Source organism: Lolium rigidum, chromosome 6 (genome assembly GCF_022539505.1).
Source record: "Lolium rigidum isolate FL_2022 chromosome 6, APGP_CSIRO_Lrig_0.1, whole genome shotgun sequence".
Lineage (NCBI taxonomy): Eukaryota > Viridiplantae > Streptophyta > Magnoliopsida > Poales > Poaceae > Lolium > Lolium rigidum.
Window position 1 is genome coordinate 92,129,000 of NC_061513.1, and position 19,456 is coordinate 92,148,455.

Genomic DNA, 19,456 nt, shown 5'->3' on the forward strand with positions numbered 1-19,456 from the left:
TGAGCTTGAGGCTGTTGCGGAGATTAGACCACTGTCTACACATGAGATTGAGCTTAAAAATCAATCCAATGAACAGATGGCGGGTCTTCTTCGCGAAGAGGAACTCAAATGGTATCAACGATCCAAAGCTCAATTCATCTTGGAAGGAGACTCAAATACGCGGTATTTCCATGGCTTAGCCAATGGGAGACACCGGAAAAAACGTATTCACTCTCTTATTCAAGAAGAAGGGTTGATTGAAGGCCATGAGCAACTCAAGTCTTACATTTCTAATTATTATAAGGGTCTGTTTGGTCCTCCGGAGGAAAGTACTTTCTCTCTTAACGAGGACTTAACGGATGATATACCCCAAGTTTCTTTGGAAGAAAACGGCTTGCTAACCGCACCTTATACTGAGGAAGAGGTTAAGAAGGCAGTTTTCCAAATCGAATGCAACAAAGCACTGGGTCCAGATGGGTTTCCAGCAGAGTTTTATCAAACCTTCTAGGGTACTATTAAATCGGACCTTCTAGATTTGTTCAGTGATTTACACATTGGACAACTAGAATTATTTCGTCTAAATTTTGGTGAAGTTATCTTGTTACCGAAAATTAATGAGGCAGAAATGATCCAACAATATAGACCCATTTGCCTATTAAATGTAAGTTTCAAGATTTTCACGAAAGTGGCCACCATTAGACTTAATACGGTTGCGGATCATGTTGTTTTACCATCGCAGACAGCCTTTATGCAAGGACGTAATATCCTTGATGGAGTGGCGGTTTTGCATGAGACGGTACATGAGATGCATTCTAAGAAATTAAATGGAGTTATTTTAAAACTTGATTTTGAAAAGGCATATGATAAAGTTAAATGGTCTTTCCTTCAACAGACACTCATGATGAAAGGCTTTTCGCCTGAGTGGCGAGCTCTAATTAATGATTTCGTGTATGGAGGTAGTGTTGCAATCCGGGTTAATGATGACACCGGACACTACTTTCAAACACGAAAAGGGTTACGCCAAGGGGATCCGCTATCTCCGATGTTGTTTAACATCGTAGCGGATATGTTGGCGGTACTCATAGAGAGAGCCAAGTCTGATGGTCAGATTGAAGGTGTGATTCCACATCTGGTTGATGGTGGCTTATCTATCCTTCAATACGCTGATGACACAATTCTTTTTATGGATCACGACCTTGAAAAAGCTCAAAATCTGAAATTAATTTTAGCAGCTTTTGAGCAATTATCAGGATTGAAAATTAACTTCCATAAAAGTGAATTGTTCTGCTTCGGTGACGCCCAAGACCATGTAGCTCTGTATACAGAGTTATTTGGTTGTGGGCAAGGCCAATTTCCGATTCGTTATTTGGGTATTCCGATTCACTATCGGAGACTAACAATTGCGGAATGGAAATTAGTGGAAGAAAGATTACAAAAACACCTCAGTAGTTGGAAAGGTAAATTGTTGTCCCTGGGTGGAAGATTGGTACTCATTAATTCAGTACTAACTAATATGATACTGTATATGTTATCATTCTTCATCCTACCGAAAGGAATTCTGCATAAACTCGATTATTATCGATCCAGATTCTTTTGGCAAGGGGACAACTAGAAAAAGAAATATCGATTGGTTAAATGGAGTATAGTTTGTAGTCCCAAAGACCAAGGAGGGCTTGGAGTTCACGACCTGGAGGTCAAGAATTCAGCTCTACTGGGTAAATGGCTTTTTAAGCTACTTACCGAGGATGGGATTTGGCAAACTATACTTCGGAGAAAGTACATCGGCTCGAAGACATAATCTCAAGTGGTTTGGAAACCTGGGGATTCACACTTCTGGGCTGGTATGGCGACAAAAAAATGTGTTTTTTCGACATGGGACTTTCTCTATTAAGAATGGAGCACAGATACGGTTCTGGGAGGATGCTTGGCTAGACAATGCACCTCTAAGTGAACAGTATCCCGCTTTGTATAGAATTGCACGTCGACAAGGTGATACCATTGCAACTGTAATGGCTACTTCACCTCCGAATGTGACATTCAGACGGGTTTTACTAGGACAAAGACTTGTGGCATGGAACAGTCTAATTCAGCGGCTTGGAGATATTCAGTTATCGCCAGAGCCAGATGAATTTCGATGGAACCTCCATGTAGATGGTGCTTTTTCTGTAAAATCTTTATACAATGCGATCCTGCTTTCTGACTTACCAGTTGATAATAATAAAAAAAATTGGAAGATGAAGATACCATTAAAAATAAAAAAATTGGATGGTACCTTGGTCGCGGGGTCATACTCACCAAAGACAATCTTGTTAAGCGGAATTGGCACGGAAGTACACGATGTGTCTTTTGTCATCATGATGAAACCATCAAACATTTATTCTTCCAGTGCCAGTTTGCGAGATCTATATGGTCGATCATCCAAGTAGCGTCTACCTTGTATCCGCCGACTAGTGTCGCTAATGTCTTTGGCAATTGGCTTCATGGTATTAACTCAAGGTTTAAAATGCTTCTTAGGATGGGGGCGCTAGCAGTTATCCGGGCGCTCCGGCTATGTAGAAATGACAAGATCTTTAATGACAAAAATTGCTCTTTGTTGCAGGTCATCTACGGATGCACAGGTATTCTCCGTTCGTGGTTACCTCTTCAGCGTGTGGAGAACCGAGACCTATTTACGGAGGTCCGTACACGGTTGGAGGATACGGCGAGGGATACTTTTTCCCTACATGGGTGGCAGCATAGTCTTCGGATAGTAGCTCCACCTACATCTTAGGCGTCATATGATTCATCGTTCCGATATGTATTTCGCCTTTTTGTTTTCGTAACTTTGGACTCGTGAGACAACAAACGGCTGTGTGCATCCTGGTTATGCAGAGGCTGGATGTAATTGATTCTTGAAGTAATAAAGCATCCTTTATCGAAAAAAAATGGAGTGGGCGGGTCGTGCAACAGCGGAAATGGCGGCCACATGCTCTTTCGCATAGAAATTGGTGTAACAAATCATGGACTAAGCCCTCATGGATCATAAATGATATCTTCTATGCAATCGTGTGCGATGATACTGCCATCGCACCCAGTTCTTTCAACTTCAACCGTGTGAGATATCCCAACTCATCACCTACCCCCGTGTGGTGAGGTTTGGGTAAACCATATGACAAGGGAAATTTTGATCATATGTGATTATTTGATCTGTACTAGTGGGGCGGGTGATTTGCATCTACATTTGTTTTCTGTTTATAGTTCTCTCTTGACGAGTCCCATGAAATGTTGTTGCCTAGCAAGGGGAAGCCGAGAATGTTGGGTTGGAAGATATTAGAGAGGTTAAGGTGACGGGTTCCACTCGAGATATATTTCATTGAGATGAACTATGGGAGGATACTGATGACAAAAGTTAATGAATTTTGTGCAGCAACACTGGTATATTCCTTTTTGAACCATCTACTATTGGTAAATTTGGTGCATCAACTAGTTTGGTACGACAATAATCAAACATGCATAGTAGTTTAAAACACAGAACCTCTAAACCTGCATTTTCCTGTTTTATAATATTAGTGTTTACTATATTGTTTACAAAATAAGATTAGAGAAAGTCGTTCCTATGTTGCCTTTACCTCGGATACTCAACTTTCTAAGAGAGAATATATTTGCTCTCAAGGAAAACCAAGTTGATCCGTAATTTAGTTCATAGAATTCCTTGTTTATAACTTAGAATTTATTTTTCTTAATATTTTGTGTAATTTTGGTTGTCCAACTTTTTTCTTAATTGGTTTTTTCACTATGTGAAGTAACTGTCTTTTAATTCCATTTTTTCTACTCAATTATCCATTATCATATTTTGTAGAGAAAAAACTTCTCTAGCTTTTGTCTTATACTAATGTAGATATACTTGTTAAAACGAGCACTTGTCCATTATCATATTCTAGCATTATATATCTGCCATGAGCTTATGAGCATAAGCCAACTAGATGATAGAGGTACTAAAATTTTAGGAACGCCATAATAGTACTAGGATACCGTAGCATATTATTATTATTATTATTATTATTATTATTATTTTATCTCTTGTAGTACATGCTTCAAGATGGGGATGAACAATAGATCTCTTGGTGCATATATACTTTTAGCCAGAAAATGATAACCAAAATTGATCAAATTCTCCAAACAAATCTACCAGGACGGATTTAACATATTTTTATTGATATTTCATCTAAGGTAAATATGGTGTTGCCACCCGGTGGCAATGCCCCCCTTCTGACTGTCGTCCGATCTATCATAAAGATTCGGTCAGAATGCAGATTAGCTATCACCTTCCATGCTCTAAGTACCTACACTACCTGCAAAACCACCTGCCTAGTCTGCCGCCTACAACAGTGTCAATGCCTGCCAGACGCAGAAAAGTTCAGATTGATAGGTTTTCTTTGTGAGGACCGCTTAATTAGTCAAAGTCTCGTACCTAACAATTCGCATGCCAGTGAACAAGGGACACCTCCGTTTGGGGAACAACACGCGTGACTATATGTATAGGGATGTGCACGCAACCACAGCATGTGTGCTTCTCTCACAATTTACATCTCACCACATCAGATACCACACGCGACCACAAATTGGAGGAATGAGATTACCCTGGCATCCATGTTGTTTCAGTTAATCACCTACCGTAACCAGCTAGAGGAACCAGGTGAACTAGAGCTACAAGTTAGCTTTTGTGACCAGTAGACCGCTCCATCATCATTTTTAAGGAGGTGTACTAACGGTAGATTTTTTCGTATTTTTTCGGGTTTGTAAGATGTTCAGCCGATGTGTATGTCAAAAATAAGTGTGTGAATATTCATGTTTTTTCCACGCAACAGAGCCGGCTAGATCGGCAGAGAGCATAACACGCAGCGACAAGAGAGAGTGTAGTCTTAGTAGCAGGCCACATGCATGGATCAATTTGGCCGAGTGGTGTTCGTGCTAGTGCCAGTGGAAAATGTGTTGCATGCATGCAGCTTAGCTAGTGGAGCGTGCGTTATGAAAGGAGCTAAACTAACATGGATGCCAGGGCTAAACTAAGAGAATTAGGAAGAGAAGAGAGAGAATGTGAGGCCTGCTCTAGTATGACTCAGGATGCATATGCATGGTCCAACATTAAATTTGAAATGCATGCACGGCGTTGATAAGCTCAGCAGGGCGCCATGCATACATAGCTCAGCAGCACGCCATGAATGCCTCTATTTTGTGGACAATGAGCATTATAGCCTGGCCTGACAAAGTGGTCAGCGGAGCCGGATTTTTCGCTGCACCTCTCTCTTGTTTTCCTGCCATATCATCGTATAATTAGGAACTAATCTAGTTTTGAACACGATCTATTGATGTTTAGCCGCATTGTGATGGACAACCAGCAACGTAGACCAAATCTCGAGCATACCATCGGATGGCAGCCAGATGGGGGGCATTGCCACCGGGTGGCTATAAATCCACACTATCTAAATACTGCTTATGTAACTTTTCCTTATATGTTTGTTTACACTAATTGTCTTATACTTTTGCAGTTCTACTCACTAAAATGAATGCTTCCATTCTTATATTTTTAGGAATTAACTGGAATTATGATGCACATTTTTTGTTTGATTGCTTGATATTTTGAGGTAAGACATAAGACATGGCTTCAAATTCAGTGGATGAAACCGACATAAATGTAAGATGGCACCTAACTAAAAGTTAGTAGTGTGTAGTATGCATGTGGGAACATATTACTCCCTCATATAATTTTTTGTTAAAGTCAAACTTTTAAAATTTTGACCAACTCTATAAGAAATATATCAACATCTATAATATCAAATGGCTGATATGAAAATATATTTCACCAGTGGCAAAGCAAGGACTCCAACCTTGTGTAGTCAAATAAATATATTTGCATGAAATTTTCAGTATTCTTTATATAATTTCTTCTTGTATAGATGAAAAACTATGTAGTCAAGTGACTATAGAGCTTGTGTGTGGCTCTTCCACTGTATTTCACGATGGTTCTCAATATATTAGGATTATAACTGACAATTTTTATATAGTTGCTCAAACTTTTTTTTGACTTTGAAAAAAAACTATATGCAACCTATTTTGTGATGGAGGGAGTATGGTTAGAACGTTAGCTTCTTATATTTTTTATATAGTTGCTCAAAAAAATTGACTTTGAAAATAAAACTATATGCAACCTATTTTGTGATGGAGGGAGTATGGTTAGAACGTTACCTTCTTATATTTTTTATCTATATGTGGCAAATATTTTATAAGAATAGATAATAAAATCGTCTTTTGTTTTAAATATTGTCTCTCCACACAAACCAACACACAAGGATCATTAAGTATTCTTAGTCATCTAACAGTTAGATTCACATAAAATTCTTGGCCATCCAGATAAGATACAGTGTATTGTGCTGAACCGTATATTTTTATTCAATAATGTGTGTATTATCATCAACTAGCAGCTATTTTGGCCCAAGATCCATGGAATATGCTTCCTATAACCGGGTTGACCTCTTATTTATTTTTGATCATATCAACAAAGCGTGTGTTTGGCCATTAGCTGATTTTAAAGGTGTTGACCTAGAGCAACATGAAAAATGTATATTGCAAATTAAGGTGTTGACCAAGAGCAACATGACAGGATGTATATTGCTATATTCTCTCCAAAAACGAGCTAGTGCTTGCAATGGGGATGATTGTGCCGATGCCCGATGGAACCGATCAACCATGTCATCGATGGCATCGACGATCCACCGTCCTCCCAAGCAACTCATCAGCGGCGGCGTCCTAAATTTCTGAACATGGCGACGGTGCCCCTAATGAAGAAGGTACATACCAAACATCACCTTCTTTGCGCATCTAATTAGCCGCACGTTCGTTTGGCTAAGCAAGAACTACTACATAAGTATTTGTCGACCAGACGATGGCAGAGTTTCTGGGGACGTTCATTCTGATGTTCACGCAAGTATGCGCCATCATCATGGACGAGCAGCACGACGGTGTCGTGGGCCTCATGGGCATCGCCGTTGCCGTCGGTCTCGCGGTCATGGTGCTCATCTTCTCCCTCATCCACGTCTCCGGGTGCCACATGAACCCTTCGGTGAGCATTGCCATGGCGGTCTTCGGCCACCTCCCGCTGGCCCACCTCGTCCCTTACATCGCCGCGCAGGTGCTGGGCTCCACCGCCGCCTCGTTCGTCGGCCACGCGATCTACCACCCCATGAGTGGCGGGATCGCCACCGTCCCGAGCGTCGGCACGGTGGAGGCGTTCGCCGTCGAGTTCATCATCACGTTCGTCCTTCTGTTCGTCATCGTTGCGGTTGCCACGGACCCTCATGCAGTAATATAATCTTCATCTCCTTCTATCTCTTTACATAACGGCTTAATTTGATCGTCTTCCGCAAATGATCTCGATTGTCTTACAAAAATGCTTATATAGGTGAAAGAACTGATCGCAGTTGCAGTTGGCGGGACAATAGTGATGAATATTCTCATCGCAGGGTATGTTAGAATCTGTGCGTGGTTCATTTCTGTTTTGTTCCAAGCTGAGAAAGCTTGTTATTTATGTTGGCGGAAAAATAAATTGAGCAGGCCAGCGACAGGAGCATCTATGAATCCAGCGCGAACGATTGGGCCGGCAATTGTTACGGGGAGATACAGCAAGATTTGGGTCTACCTGCTGGCTACACCACTGGGTGCTATTGCTGGTGCTGGAGCTTATGTTGCCATTAAGTTGTAGTTACAAACTACACCACTGGGTACCTCCGTACTCAATTAATTGACGCACACTCCTGCTAATGAGATGCATGCAGAAGCCTCCCTCAGCCGTCGATTAAATCCGACCGGAGGGAGTATTTTTTTTAGAAAAATTTGTAGTTACAAACTAGCATAAAGAGAGGGTCGATCGTCAAAGTAAATAGCTCTTTTTCCGGGAGCATTTTGTTTCTGGGAGCCTGCTAATGACTACCACATAAATGCCTTTTTGAACTGTAGGATTATTGTGCAAATCAGTTTATCCTATATGAAAGCCCTATGGATCATGGTAGTGACTAGTGAGGCTACTAAAGTAGAATGGAATCAATTCATATACAACGTACTCCATAGAAACCACAATCTTAAAATGAGGTCAAATTCATTTATTAGTTTTTGGAATTGCTAATCCCAAGGCACCTATTGTTTAAGAAAGACTTTTTAACCATTGGATTTGCCTCGTGATTCATGCTGATATGATAGTTGTAAATGTGTTGCAACTGAAATTTTTCAAGTTGTAAATGGGTTTGCAATTGAGATTTTCGTAGTTACGCCTAGGTTGTAATTGAGTAAAAAAAATATTGAGACCGTTGAATTTCCTTCGAGATTTGTGTTGGTGTATGAGTCGCACATTTGTCACAACTATGTTATAACTAAGACTTAGATGACGGCACTTGACTTGATTTAGTTAAATCTAAGTCGATTGAGATCTAGAAGTGCACATTTAATTTTTTGCTTTGAAAACTCCAATAAAATATCTCTCTATATTATGCCCTCTGAATCCTCTAAATATTTTTTGCTTATTGCATGTCCACCATCCAAAAGCTCCTCTTAAAATTCACATATTTTTAAAATGATATAGGATATCACAATAGGTCACATCTCAATCTTAGTTTTTTCTTTAAAATTCCCACACCCCAAAGAGGCCATAAATAGTTTCCAGTAATTCTTCTACGTCTTTCTTTCAAAAAAAATTCCATGTGTCATTCTATCTATTCACATTCTCACTTTCCATTTCATCTTTAATCACCTTTTATGTATTGTCTTTCATTTGATTTTCCACTTCTGTTTCATTTTCATTATTTTTCCTTTTTTTCCTTTTTATAACTTCACTAATATACCGGTGTTAAGTTATCATAACAACAAGCTCAAATCCTATATAGTTTTTCATGTATTTAAACTATATATAATAAATAAATGATGTATTCCTTTTTGGGAAAAATAAATAAAATTTGTTCATTGATGTATGCAACGTTAAAATGATTTTTTTATGATTTCGAGAAAAAAATACATGTAACACAAGCGAGTTTATTACCTTCTCCATGGAATATAATTTCTCTTGAATGAGACATTTAAACATTTTTCTTACATACATGAACATATTTTCATGGAGGGTGCAACATAATTTTTTAAAAAAACCATCCGAAACCTAGGAAGTTGCAATGGAATTTAGTTTGCATGCATGGACTTGCTATTTTACATGTATGAACATATTTCAGGCACGTGGAACATATTTTGAAACAATCTTTTTTGTCAGACGTATTTTTTTAATTCTTGAAAGGTTACCTAATAGAAGCACAAAGTTTTATTTGACACACATGACACATATTTGATAAGGATGAACATCTTTCACCGAGAGTGGAACCTATACCAAATTTCCCCTACAAAATATATTTATCAGATATAAGATTTTTGTAGAAGTTGTATGAATATTTTATTTCACATCCATAAATATGTTTATCATTTGGTTTCTTAAAAATAGACACAGTAGGGCATTCAATGTTCTTTACTATTCAATTGAGCAAACATTCAAAAAAAATTGGATGACAACGGAAACACATTAGAGTACAACAAGGAAAGCACAAAAACAATAAATCGCATGAAAAATGAGAAAAATATATATATGAGTTCACACACATCTTTTAGCACCAAGCCACTTCTTAAGAATAGAGCATACCACAATGGTTGCTAACTTCCGACGCGCCACAGACCACATGTGTGATATAAATACTTGGCAAATGTTAGCTCCTTGGTCATATGGAGCAAGCGTTAGGATGAGTTGGAATAGACTGGTAAAAAGTAAGGCATGGCAAGGGAGGAGAAAGGGGAGATGACTAAACTCAGAGGAACCACTGAGTTTCATCCAACAAACTAGAAAAGAAATAAAGTGTGAGATGTATGAGAATCAAAATGTGCCTAGATGGTTAGAAGTATGGTTGTAACCCTAATACACCAAAGATCAAACCGCGGATTTAAGCCCTACTTGCCTCATTAAGGTGGAATTTAATTTCAGTGGGAGGCGGCTTTTATGTTTTCAGACAAAAAGTGAGAAGCTAAGTGTAATAAGAATAATGGTTGGTGTCACAGTTCCTTGATCATTAGAATCTGGAATTCAACTCAAAAACTAATAAACCTTCTAAAAGGAACAGGGAATGCATTATTGTTGATAGCTCGTCTCTTGATTTTTCTTTTTTAAGGATACGTCATGGATAGACGTATCTGGGTCAAGAAGAAGCGGCCAGAAGGCCGAAATACAACACGCTCGGGGCACAGACGCCCACGGAGCGCAAACCCCCGCTACCCCCAGGGGGGGCAGCACGCACACCTAAACGGATTACTCGCGGCATCTCCACTTATCCACTGGCGCAAGGGAACCCCTGAAGATCCCAGCTAATCTCCAGAGCTCCGCCTCGTCAGAAATCCTAGCTAGCACCGTAGATTTGGAGGGTGCCACTCTGTCGAAAACAACGTCATTCCGGTGCCGCCAGAGGCACCAGCAGATGAGGGTCAGACCTGTCCAAAGGTCTCGATCCCCTCCAGGCCCTCCACGCTTGCCCTGCAGCCAATCAACAAAGACTGTGTCCATCTGTGGCAGCCAATGCAGCTCTTGATTTTTCTGACAACTCGTATCCTTGATGGCTTGATCATTTGTGTAGGACGGGAGCCAAACTGCCAACATTATGTGCACCGCCAACTCGTCGGTCGTTCGGTGCAAAATAGCAATACATTTTTATGAGGCAATGAGACTGGTCCCTCCGCTTTAATATCCGTGCCCGATGATTTGAGTTGAATTGCGCAAAGGCTGTGGCAAGTGGGGGCGAGATATTCCATTCATGGCCACGATACTTTTTTTCCTTTTCTGTGGAGTGATAGCGTTCTCTCGAGCAGCAAATCTTTTACAACTAGGATCCATGGCTCACATCGTAGGTTCAGGATATCGTATCTATATATATGAATATATCTGTAGGCTGAAAAATGGGTTGAGAGCTCGACGTGCAGTTCCATTTCAACCCAATCTCGGTTGATGTGATTCTTGATTGTATCTAGCATTCTAGCTATCACAGCCCCTCAAAAGCGAGTGTGACGGAAGAGCAAAAATACAAACGAGTGGAGAAAAGGGAATAAAATGGAAAAAAGAAGAATTTTTGTATCTAGCAGTATAGCTTATCTTAGACTCTTAGTATGTTCTATATATAAAACTTGCAACTTATAATGATCACTACGAACTCATTTCAGGCTGGCAAACAAAACAGGAAAATTGCTTATCTTGTCTACTCTCATACATCACAATGTACACTACTCACTAGTTCTGTATCGGATTGGACTTGGTGCCCGGCGTCTGCTTCTTCAGGTTCATGCTCGCAGCCACCTGGACTCCATGCTTGCTGCTTCCTTCTGCTGCCGCTGCTGCATGGAACACTTGTGCATCCTTTGATCTTGTGAGCACATTAGTCTGCAAGAGCTTCCTTGGCGCAAACCTCTCATCAGAAGAAGGTTGCAGTGTTGCTTGCATGCTTAGATGGCAATGCAGGAGCAGCAAGGCAGAGAGAAGGCAAGCACAGCTGCTGGCACCTCTCATGGCTGCGCTTTGGTACTGATTAGCTGATGAACTGGGGATGGGCTACTCGTGTACAATCATATATATAACACTCCCTCTGACCTGAATTAATTGGCCAGCCACATACAATGCCTGGTACTATAAGCTAGTGTACCGTCAATTAGTTTAGGCCCGAGAAAATACTACTCCCTCTATCAGTGATAGATGTTTGGGATTTTTGTTTAAATTTAAACAAAACTGAACTAGAATCTGACACTTGTTATAGATGGGAGGAAGGGAGTGGTATAAACTTCCACGTGATGCTGAGTGCAGTCGGTGCGAGATCTCGGATCTTGACTCAGGAGTTCAGGGCGTTGATTGTTGGATGCCATGTGACGTGCGAGTTATCAATTATATACAGTAGTAAGTAGAATAGTGTTACTCTATTAGTCTTAATTTATCTGTTTGGTTAAAATACACGACGAACGAACGAACTGCAAGATCCCTTTACGAGGCAACAGGTGGCTCCAAAGCCATCGATTAGCTAGCTGGGTGCGTTTGATCGATTAGCTTAAACTAAAGTTTGCGGATGAAAGGACAAAGATGATGGGGAGACGGCCCGCCGGCCATGCCGCACCCGCACCACACGACGCACTCGGCGCTGCCGTAAAGGCACTTTGGAGTTTGGACTGAGACCGGCTTCGCCAGCAACGCCTCGCCGTCCACCGATACATAGCACCTAGACGGACCTCGCCTGAAAAACGAGCCGGCACCGTCGCCTAGCAGCGCCACGTCTCCAGCCTGACAAAATTGGGCAGGGAGCTGGTTTGGCGTATTCGCCCGCTCTACGTTTCTCCGTGTAGGTCAGGTGTCGCGCTGTGGCGGCAGGAGAGGCAAGATCCCACTCCAGGATCCAAAATCGGCCCACCCTTCCTCACCATCTCCTCGCCACCACAACCAGCCAGGGGAGAAGAAGAAAGGAACCTTGCTGAAGGTGAAATCCGCTCTCCCTCGCCACTATGGCCGGTCGAGAGCTCGTCCATCTTGCAGCCAAATCCAAGAAGAGAAGATTTTGAGGTCGCCGATTTATTCTTGGAGGCGGTGTTGCCGCTTCCCCCGCCAAGCTTCGACCATGGAAGCATCAGCACGAGCAAAAACCCTAGAGACGCCATGGATCCGGCGACCGGGATCTAGAGCTCTGCCTCAACTACCTCAACTACAGGGCAACACGCCTAAACGCCGGCAGAGGCCGGAACCACCAAGAAAACCTACAAATCTAGGCCCTACACTACTCCGGCGCCCAACCTAAACCAACTCCAGCCAGCTAATCCGGCGGAGCGGCTGTCGGCGGCCCGGTCAAGGTGGAGAGACTCTCAAGGTTACTGTAGCGGGGTTGGAGCAGGAGCGGGGGAAAAGTTACAGATCTCTAACTCGGTTTCTTCACATTCATATGATTAAGCTTATTTTGGTTCGATGGAGACGGATAGCTGGTATGCAAGGTGGCTCTTGTATGCCATGATAGAGGTTTTCTATCCGTCTACAAGTGTAGGGTATGCAAGGTGGCTCTTCACACACGTTTCTACAAGTTTAGGGTTTTGGTTCGCCCGACCTTCTACAAGTTTAGGGTTTTGCATTTTCCATCAATTGTGTTGGGCAGAAACGTGTTCCAGTGATCTGATTCCACAAGACAGAATGTGGCGAACAGATTCGAGTCGTTTTAACGAACAGGTGTGCTGGTCCTCCTTCCTTGCGTCTGGGCGTCCGATCCTTTACCTCCCGTCTCAAACTCTCTCGCGTGTGCTACTAGCAAACCGGACTCTGGCTTTTACCGTTCAGAAACCGGCCTAATACGGAGTACTGCTCGATAACTGGAAGACAAATGCAGCCGATCGCCGTCGAGGTGCTGCCGCATTAGCACGGCGCCCACTATTCGCATATGGAAATTCCGATTGCTTTGTGCTCCAAGTCAATGTCGTTTTCTGCTTTCCTTCACCAAGGTGCAGAATGATTGAAACCTCCTTGTCTGCCAACTACAATATCACACCCAAACTCCTCATGAGAAATTTATCAAAACGCTATACGCAAGGGACTGGATTTAACAGGACGAATCAATTCTGCCCGGTCTGGAACCCCCGGTCAATTCAAACCAAGAAAAATACTAGCAGGCATACATTTCTCAATTGCTGCAACTTGTTTGCACGCATATAGCATGTATCAAACAGCAGCGTAAAAAATGGAGCACCAACATATACCACAAATAATATTTCGAAAATTTGGATCAACAATGACAGAGCCGAAAAGTAAAACAATTGGAACTATTAATGATAATTTCGAATTTTGGAACAAGGCGCGCCTGTATGTTCAGAGAGTTCACAAGTTCTAGCATTCTGAAATAAGAACAAGAACGACAACCACAATGTGGAATGCCGATGTGCACGTACCTGAAGGCTGTCAAGATCGACTTCTTTTGAGCAGTATATACAAATCAATTTAAACCAAGAAAAATAGCATGCATACGTTTCTGACTTGCTGCAACTTTTATTTGTCTGGAGTAGCTTGTATCAAATACTAGCAGATTAAAACGGGACGAACAACATAGACCACCACAAACAGAACCAAAACAGCAATCTGAAATATTGATAACATTTGAATTCAGAACAAGGCCAGCAGAATGGTGCACTTACATGCTCAGAGTTCAGTAACAATGCACAGCAACTTCTTGCATTCTAAAACTTAAAACCCAACCACAACTGGAGGTTGAGGCTTTAGTTCCCAAAACATGGAACGCCCAACGTGCATACTGCATACCAGGGAAGGCTGGGAAGCTGTAAAGAACAACTTATGTGGGAATCAATCCGTCAGCAGAGCACATAAAAGATATCCCCTAGGAAATAAATTTACATATGAGTCAACATTATACAGTAGTCTGTAGACACTTCAGGTCCACAGGAAATCCTTTTCAAGTACCCTAAACTTGAAGTTAAGCATGAAAACATAACTTCCAAAAAATTGTCGCCACCACACAGATACAACCTTTCAGCTGACGAGGGCCGAAGAAATATTGAACTGGAAGTCACAATGGTATGCTGGAATATAATTTCACCAACCATCGTGACACTTTGTTGTGGCTGGCTTAGGTGTTATTATATCCTTACAGCTAATAATGTTAGTTAGAGACAGAAGTTGCGTATATACATACAAGCAAAATGTAAGTAGCATTGCAGATGCCAGATGAGTCAATAACCAAGCGAGAAAGATGAAATCTTTATTCTAAGAAGATCGACTAAGCATGTCAGGTCATCACACCAGGACACCAGAAACCAACAGAACAAAAAGTTTCAAGCCTCACCAATTATTACCAACTCATCATCATCTACAGGTTTCCTGGCACAACATATGAAGTCCAAGAAGCAGCAAACGAGGCTTGGGCGACAACGCAGATCATTACTCACTCCTATACCCAGAAGATCACTTGGTGGTTTCCCCCTCCCTCGCCTCGCTAACATTAGCAGCAATGACATCGCCCTCGGCTACCAACCTCTCCTTGATTTCAGAAGCAGAACCCGCGGGCTTATCGGACTTCTGCGCGCCGGTGAGCCTGGCGAGCAGCACGAAGGACATGCCGCCGAGCACGTTGTTCATGCAGCGGAGGGCGACGACGGAGACCTTGAAGACGGGGGCGGGCGCGACGGTGCCGAGCAGGTACTCGACCCCGTTGAGGGTCTGGTAGCGCAGGTTGCTGCTGACGCCCATGTGGAGCGCCCAGGTGGCGGCGTTGAGCAGCGTGGGCGGCGCCTTGTTGGGCGTCTCGAAGGCCGGGTCCATCTTCTTGCGCGCGGCGATGAGGCCGTTGGAGATGGCCGTGCCCATGAGCCCCGCCGCGAAGCCGACGGCGGCGAACGTGGTGCCCTTGGAGAGGAGGGTCGCCACGCGGGAGCCCAGGGAGTAGGCGCCCGGCTCGAACATGTGGCTCGGGAGGGATGAGGCGGCGGCGGAGAGGGCGGCGGTGGGGGCGAGCATGTACATGAGCACGAAGTTGAGGATGGATCCGACGACGAGCGTGGAGAAGACGAAGTCGAGCTCGTTGAGGCCGAAGTTGGGGCGGGACGCCATGTCGCCGAGCACGCAGGCGGTGACGCCCACCAGCTCCTCCATCAGCACCTTGAACGGGAACTGCGGGTCCGCGGCGACGCGGGCCGCCCAGCCGGCGAGGAAGATGCCGAGGATGCCGCCGCGGCCGCCGCCGGAGTCCGCGGCGTCGTCGCCAGATCCGCCGCCGCCGCCGGAGTAGGAGCGGGGTGGAGGGGGGAGCTTGCCGCCTGGGCCGGAGGGGCAGGGGGATTGGAGGGTGAGGAGTGAGGAGGAGGCGGGTGGGAGCGGGGAGAAGGCGAGGTTGGCGGTGGGCGCGGCGCGGGGCGGGGCGAGGCGGGCGGAGGAGTCCAGGTGGGTGGACGGGAGGAACCTGGCGGCGGCGAAGGCCGTGGAGGCGGCCATGGAGATCGGGCGGGGGGTGGCGTCGGCCGCGCGGGTGGAAAGGAGGACTGCGGCGGCGGCGGGGCGGCGGCGCGGCGAGGGGCGAGATGCGGAAGGGTTTTGTGGGTTGGTGCGATGTGGGTGCGGTGGTTCGGTGGGGAGCGGCGCAATATGTATATGTATACGTGTGCCGCGACAGCGCGACACCTGACCTACTACTGCCGCAGCGAGGCCGTTTGTGCGGAAAAGAGTTGATCGGGGTTGGCGTGTCGTGTCGTGCTGGCGCACAGTGCGGACTTGGAATTGTAGTGCCCGCGGCTTGCCGCTGCCTATCACCATTTCTCGGAAGGGCAGTGCTAGAAATCCTCCGGAGGCTCCAAACTTTCCAGCCTCCTGCTTGCATGCGTGACACGTGTCCACTTTCACCTGAAATTTAGATTTTGCTTCGTCGCAGCAAAAAACCTCCCGCTTTTGCTTCATTGAAGCAAAAAACGGTTCGACTAAAGAGACTAAAAAGTAAGAGTGTTGCGACTCACTCAGATATTGTTTCTTCGCAGGAAAAACAGTCCCACTTTTGCTTCATTGAAGCAAAAAACGGTTCATGTAAATACAAAAAAGAAAAAGACATGTCGGACGTGAGCGAGCCGGAGACTCGCCGAGAGATTCATCTGAAACCTCGTCGGTAGGGAATGCCGCGACCGACAACGGTGGTGCTGCAAGCCGAGAACGGTGGTGCTACAAGCCCGTGCGACAAGCACTACCATCCGGTGGAGGCGGTGCTTCAAGGAGTGGGCATCGATGCTACGATTGTACAATATTGTTGCTTCAATTGTTTCCCTATTCTCGTGACTTTAGTAGAAAAGTTTTGCTACAAGGTCTCCGGCGATGTTCTCCGACGAGGTCGTGTTTTTAGTACAAATGCCGCAATGCTATAATAGTATTGCTACAATTGTTCTGTCATAATGCTACTTTAGTACAAATATTTTGCTACGAGGTCTCCCGAGCAACGGTGCTCCGGCGAGTTCTCCAGTGAAGTACGGTGCTCCGGCGAGGTCTCCAGTGAAGTACAGTGCTCGGCGAGGTCTCCGGTGAAGTACGGTGCTCCGGCGAAGTCTCCGGCGAGGTCCACAACTGTAATGGTATTTGTGTTTTTTGTTTTATGTTGAACCGTTTTTTGCTTCAATGAAGCAAAAGCGGGACTTTTTTTGCTTCAATGAAGCAAAAGTGGGATTTAAAGCAAACCGCAGACGTAACCCGATCTAACGACTCAGAATGATTAGATCCAACGGTGGGAAATCCGGAGGCTGGGAGGTTTGTATCCTCCGGAGGATATAGAGCATTTTCCTTCTCGGAATGTTGATTTGTTTCCTTGCTGCGGGAGTTCGTTGGAGCTTCATTTCCTCATGGTGATCGTCGTTGGTGAACGGGGATATTTCATTTTACAAGTAAACGGCTTTTTCTGCTTCTTTCCAACAAGGCCACTTCGTATTTTGAGCCTAGCTTACACCGGTAGTTTGATCAACAACTGCAATCCATATACCCTCTCCATTCCAATGAATAAGGCGTCCTTCTTTCTACGTGTTTTCTTACTAAGAATTACAAAATATAAAAATATTGTTGATATAAAATAAGCATTATTACAAAGTGTTTTTTAATACGAAGCCAACGGTACTAATCACATACAATATAATCAAGTTTTGGTTGCTCAATTTTTTTTAGTCAAAGTTCATTTTGAAATGCGCTTGCGTCTTATTCACCGAAACAGAGATAAGTAGTATCTATCATTTAACACTTCTTTTAAACAGTAATCCAATGATACGTGAATCCACTTTGTTTGTTGTTTCCTCCCACTGAATTTGTTGGACCTTAATTTCCCTCGGGTGATCGTCGATAATGTAGGAGGAAAAACACACTTCTACTCCATATATGTAATGAAAGTTGCAAGTAAAACCTACTCTCTCTAGTCTGAATTACATGTCACGGATTCATCTGGATTTGCATGTACCTGTATAATACTACTGAAACGCATCTATATACATGCATATCTAGGAAAATCTGCGAAAAGTATTTCCAGGCGAAGGAAGTACTACTTTAGTGTTTTTTCTTTCTTCTTCAAACAAGGCCAAGTTTCGTGATTCACCTTCGTGACGAGGTTGAAGACTCAATAATTTGGAAGCTCATGGCTAGCGGCGAATACACAACGGTTTTGGCCTATAATGCTTAGTTTTTCGAAGGCACATGCATGTGCATGAATCAAACGGTTTCAAAGTTTTCGGTTCCGACTAAAATAAAACTGAAAAGGAGGTTGGACTAATTATGGTATTTTCCCATTTACAGGGCAACCCGCAATTTTTTTACCCAATGTCTTTATACTAAGAGGCTTTCCGGGGTGATCAATCGTTTGGGCTCCCCTCCATTCGAATTCCACCCCATCAATGGATTTCCAACAACTTGAGGACAAAGCGTCGATAGGCTCCCCGCTTGGAATGGAGCATGTTACAACGGCCGGAAGAAGCGTGTCAGTCAAGGCGGTTCTTGTTTCCCAAGCCATATACTACCTAACTCCGCCCAAGATACCGTCGGGCACACTCAAGTTAATTAACAAGATTGAGCGGGCTTTCCTTTGGTCCGCCAAGGACAACACCACCGGGGCAAAATGCAAGGTCAATTGGGAGACGATGTGCCGTCCCAAGAAGTTTGGGGGGCTTTACTTGGAAAAATTCGCTACGGCACTTAGCCTCCATTGGCCATGGCTTCAATGGAAGGACCCTAATAAAATTTGGGTGGGATCCGGGAATGTTTGTAACGATGATGACATGGATATTTTCTACGCCGCCACTACAATCACCCTTGGGAATGGAGGGAAGACCCCATTTTGGAATGCACCTTGGCTTGGAGGAATGAAGTCTATTGATATTGCGCCCCTTATCTCCGCTTCCTCAAAAAGAAAAGGTTTGAATGTGGCACAAGCTTTGCATGATGAGATGCTTGGGTGGGAAAGATCAACTTGGGGCGCGACTTTTCATTGGAGCACCTCACCCAATTTGTAGACCTTTGGGCGTTGCTTGACAACGTCGATCTTGATGACAATGTGGAGGGTGATATAGTGTGGAGACTCACACCTACTGGTCAATACTCGGCTAAGTCGGCATACGAGGTCCAGTTCTTGGGGTCAACATCTAGCAGCATGTACAAAACGGTTTGGAAGGCTTGGGCTCCCTCCAAGGTAAAGTTTTTTGCTTGGCTTGCCAACCAAAATAGAATATGGACGGTGGATCGGTTGGAGAAGCGAGGGTGGCCGAATTGTGGCGTATGCCCTCTTTGCAAGCAATGTGTGGAATATGTTGATCATTTATTTGTCCATTGCCGCTTCACCACTCGGCTTTGGAGGCTAACTAAGGAATGGATTGGCATTCCGAAGATCAACAGTAATCAATG

General features: G+C 43.9%; 2 protein-coding genes across 2 annotated transcripts; one reads left to right on the plus strand and one right to left on the minus strand.

Annotated features, from left to right (window-relative positions):
- The first annotated feature begins 6,779 nt into the window (after positions 1 to 6,779).
- Positions 6,780 to 7,717, plus strand: LOC124662955 (aquaporin NIP3-3-like). Its single transcript, XM_047200729.1, has 4 exons — positions 6,780 to 6,806; positions 6,899 to 7,318; positions 7,418 to 7,479; positions 7,570 to 7,717. Exons 1-4 carry the CDS (start codon positions 6,780 to 6,782, stop codon positions 7,715 to 7,717), a joined length of 657 nt encoding a protein of 218 aa, XP_047056685.1.
- A 7,263-nt stretch (positions 7,718 to 14,980) lies between these two features.
- On the minus strand, positions 14,981 to 16,081 carry LOC124668388 (protein RETICULATA-RELATED 3, chloroplastic-like). The gene has a single exon (XM_047205539.1). The coding sequence runs from the start codon at positions 16,037 to 16,039 to the stop codon at positions 15,014 to 15,016; it is 1,026 nt and encodes a 341-aa protein (XP_047061495.1). The 5' UTR covers positions 16,040 to 16,081; the 3' UTR covers positions 14,981 to 15,013.
- Between the last annotated feature and the right edge of the window lie 3,375 nt (positions 16,082 to 19,456).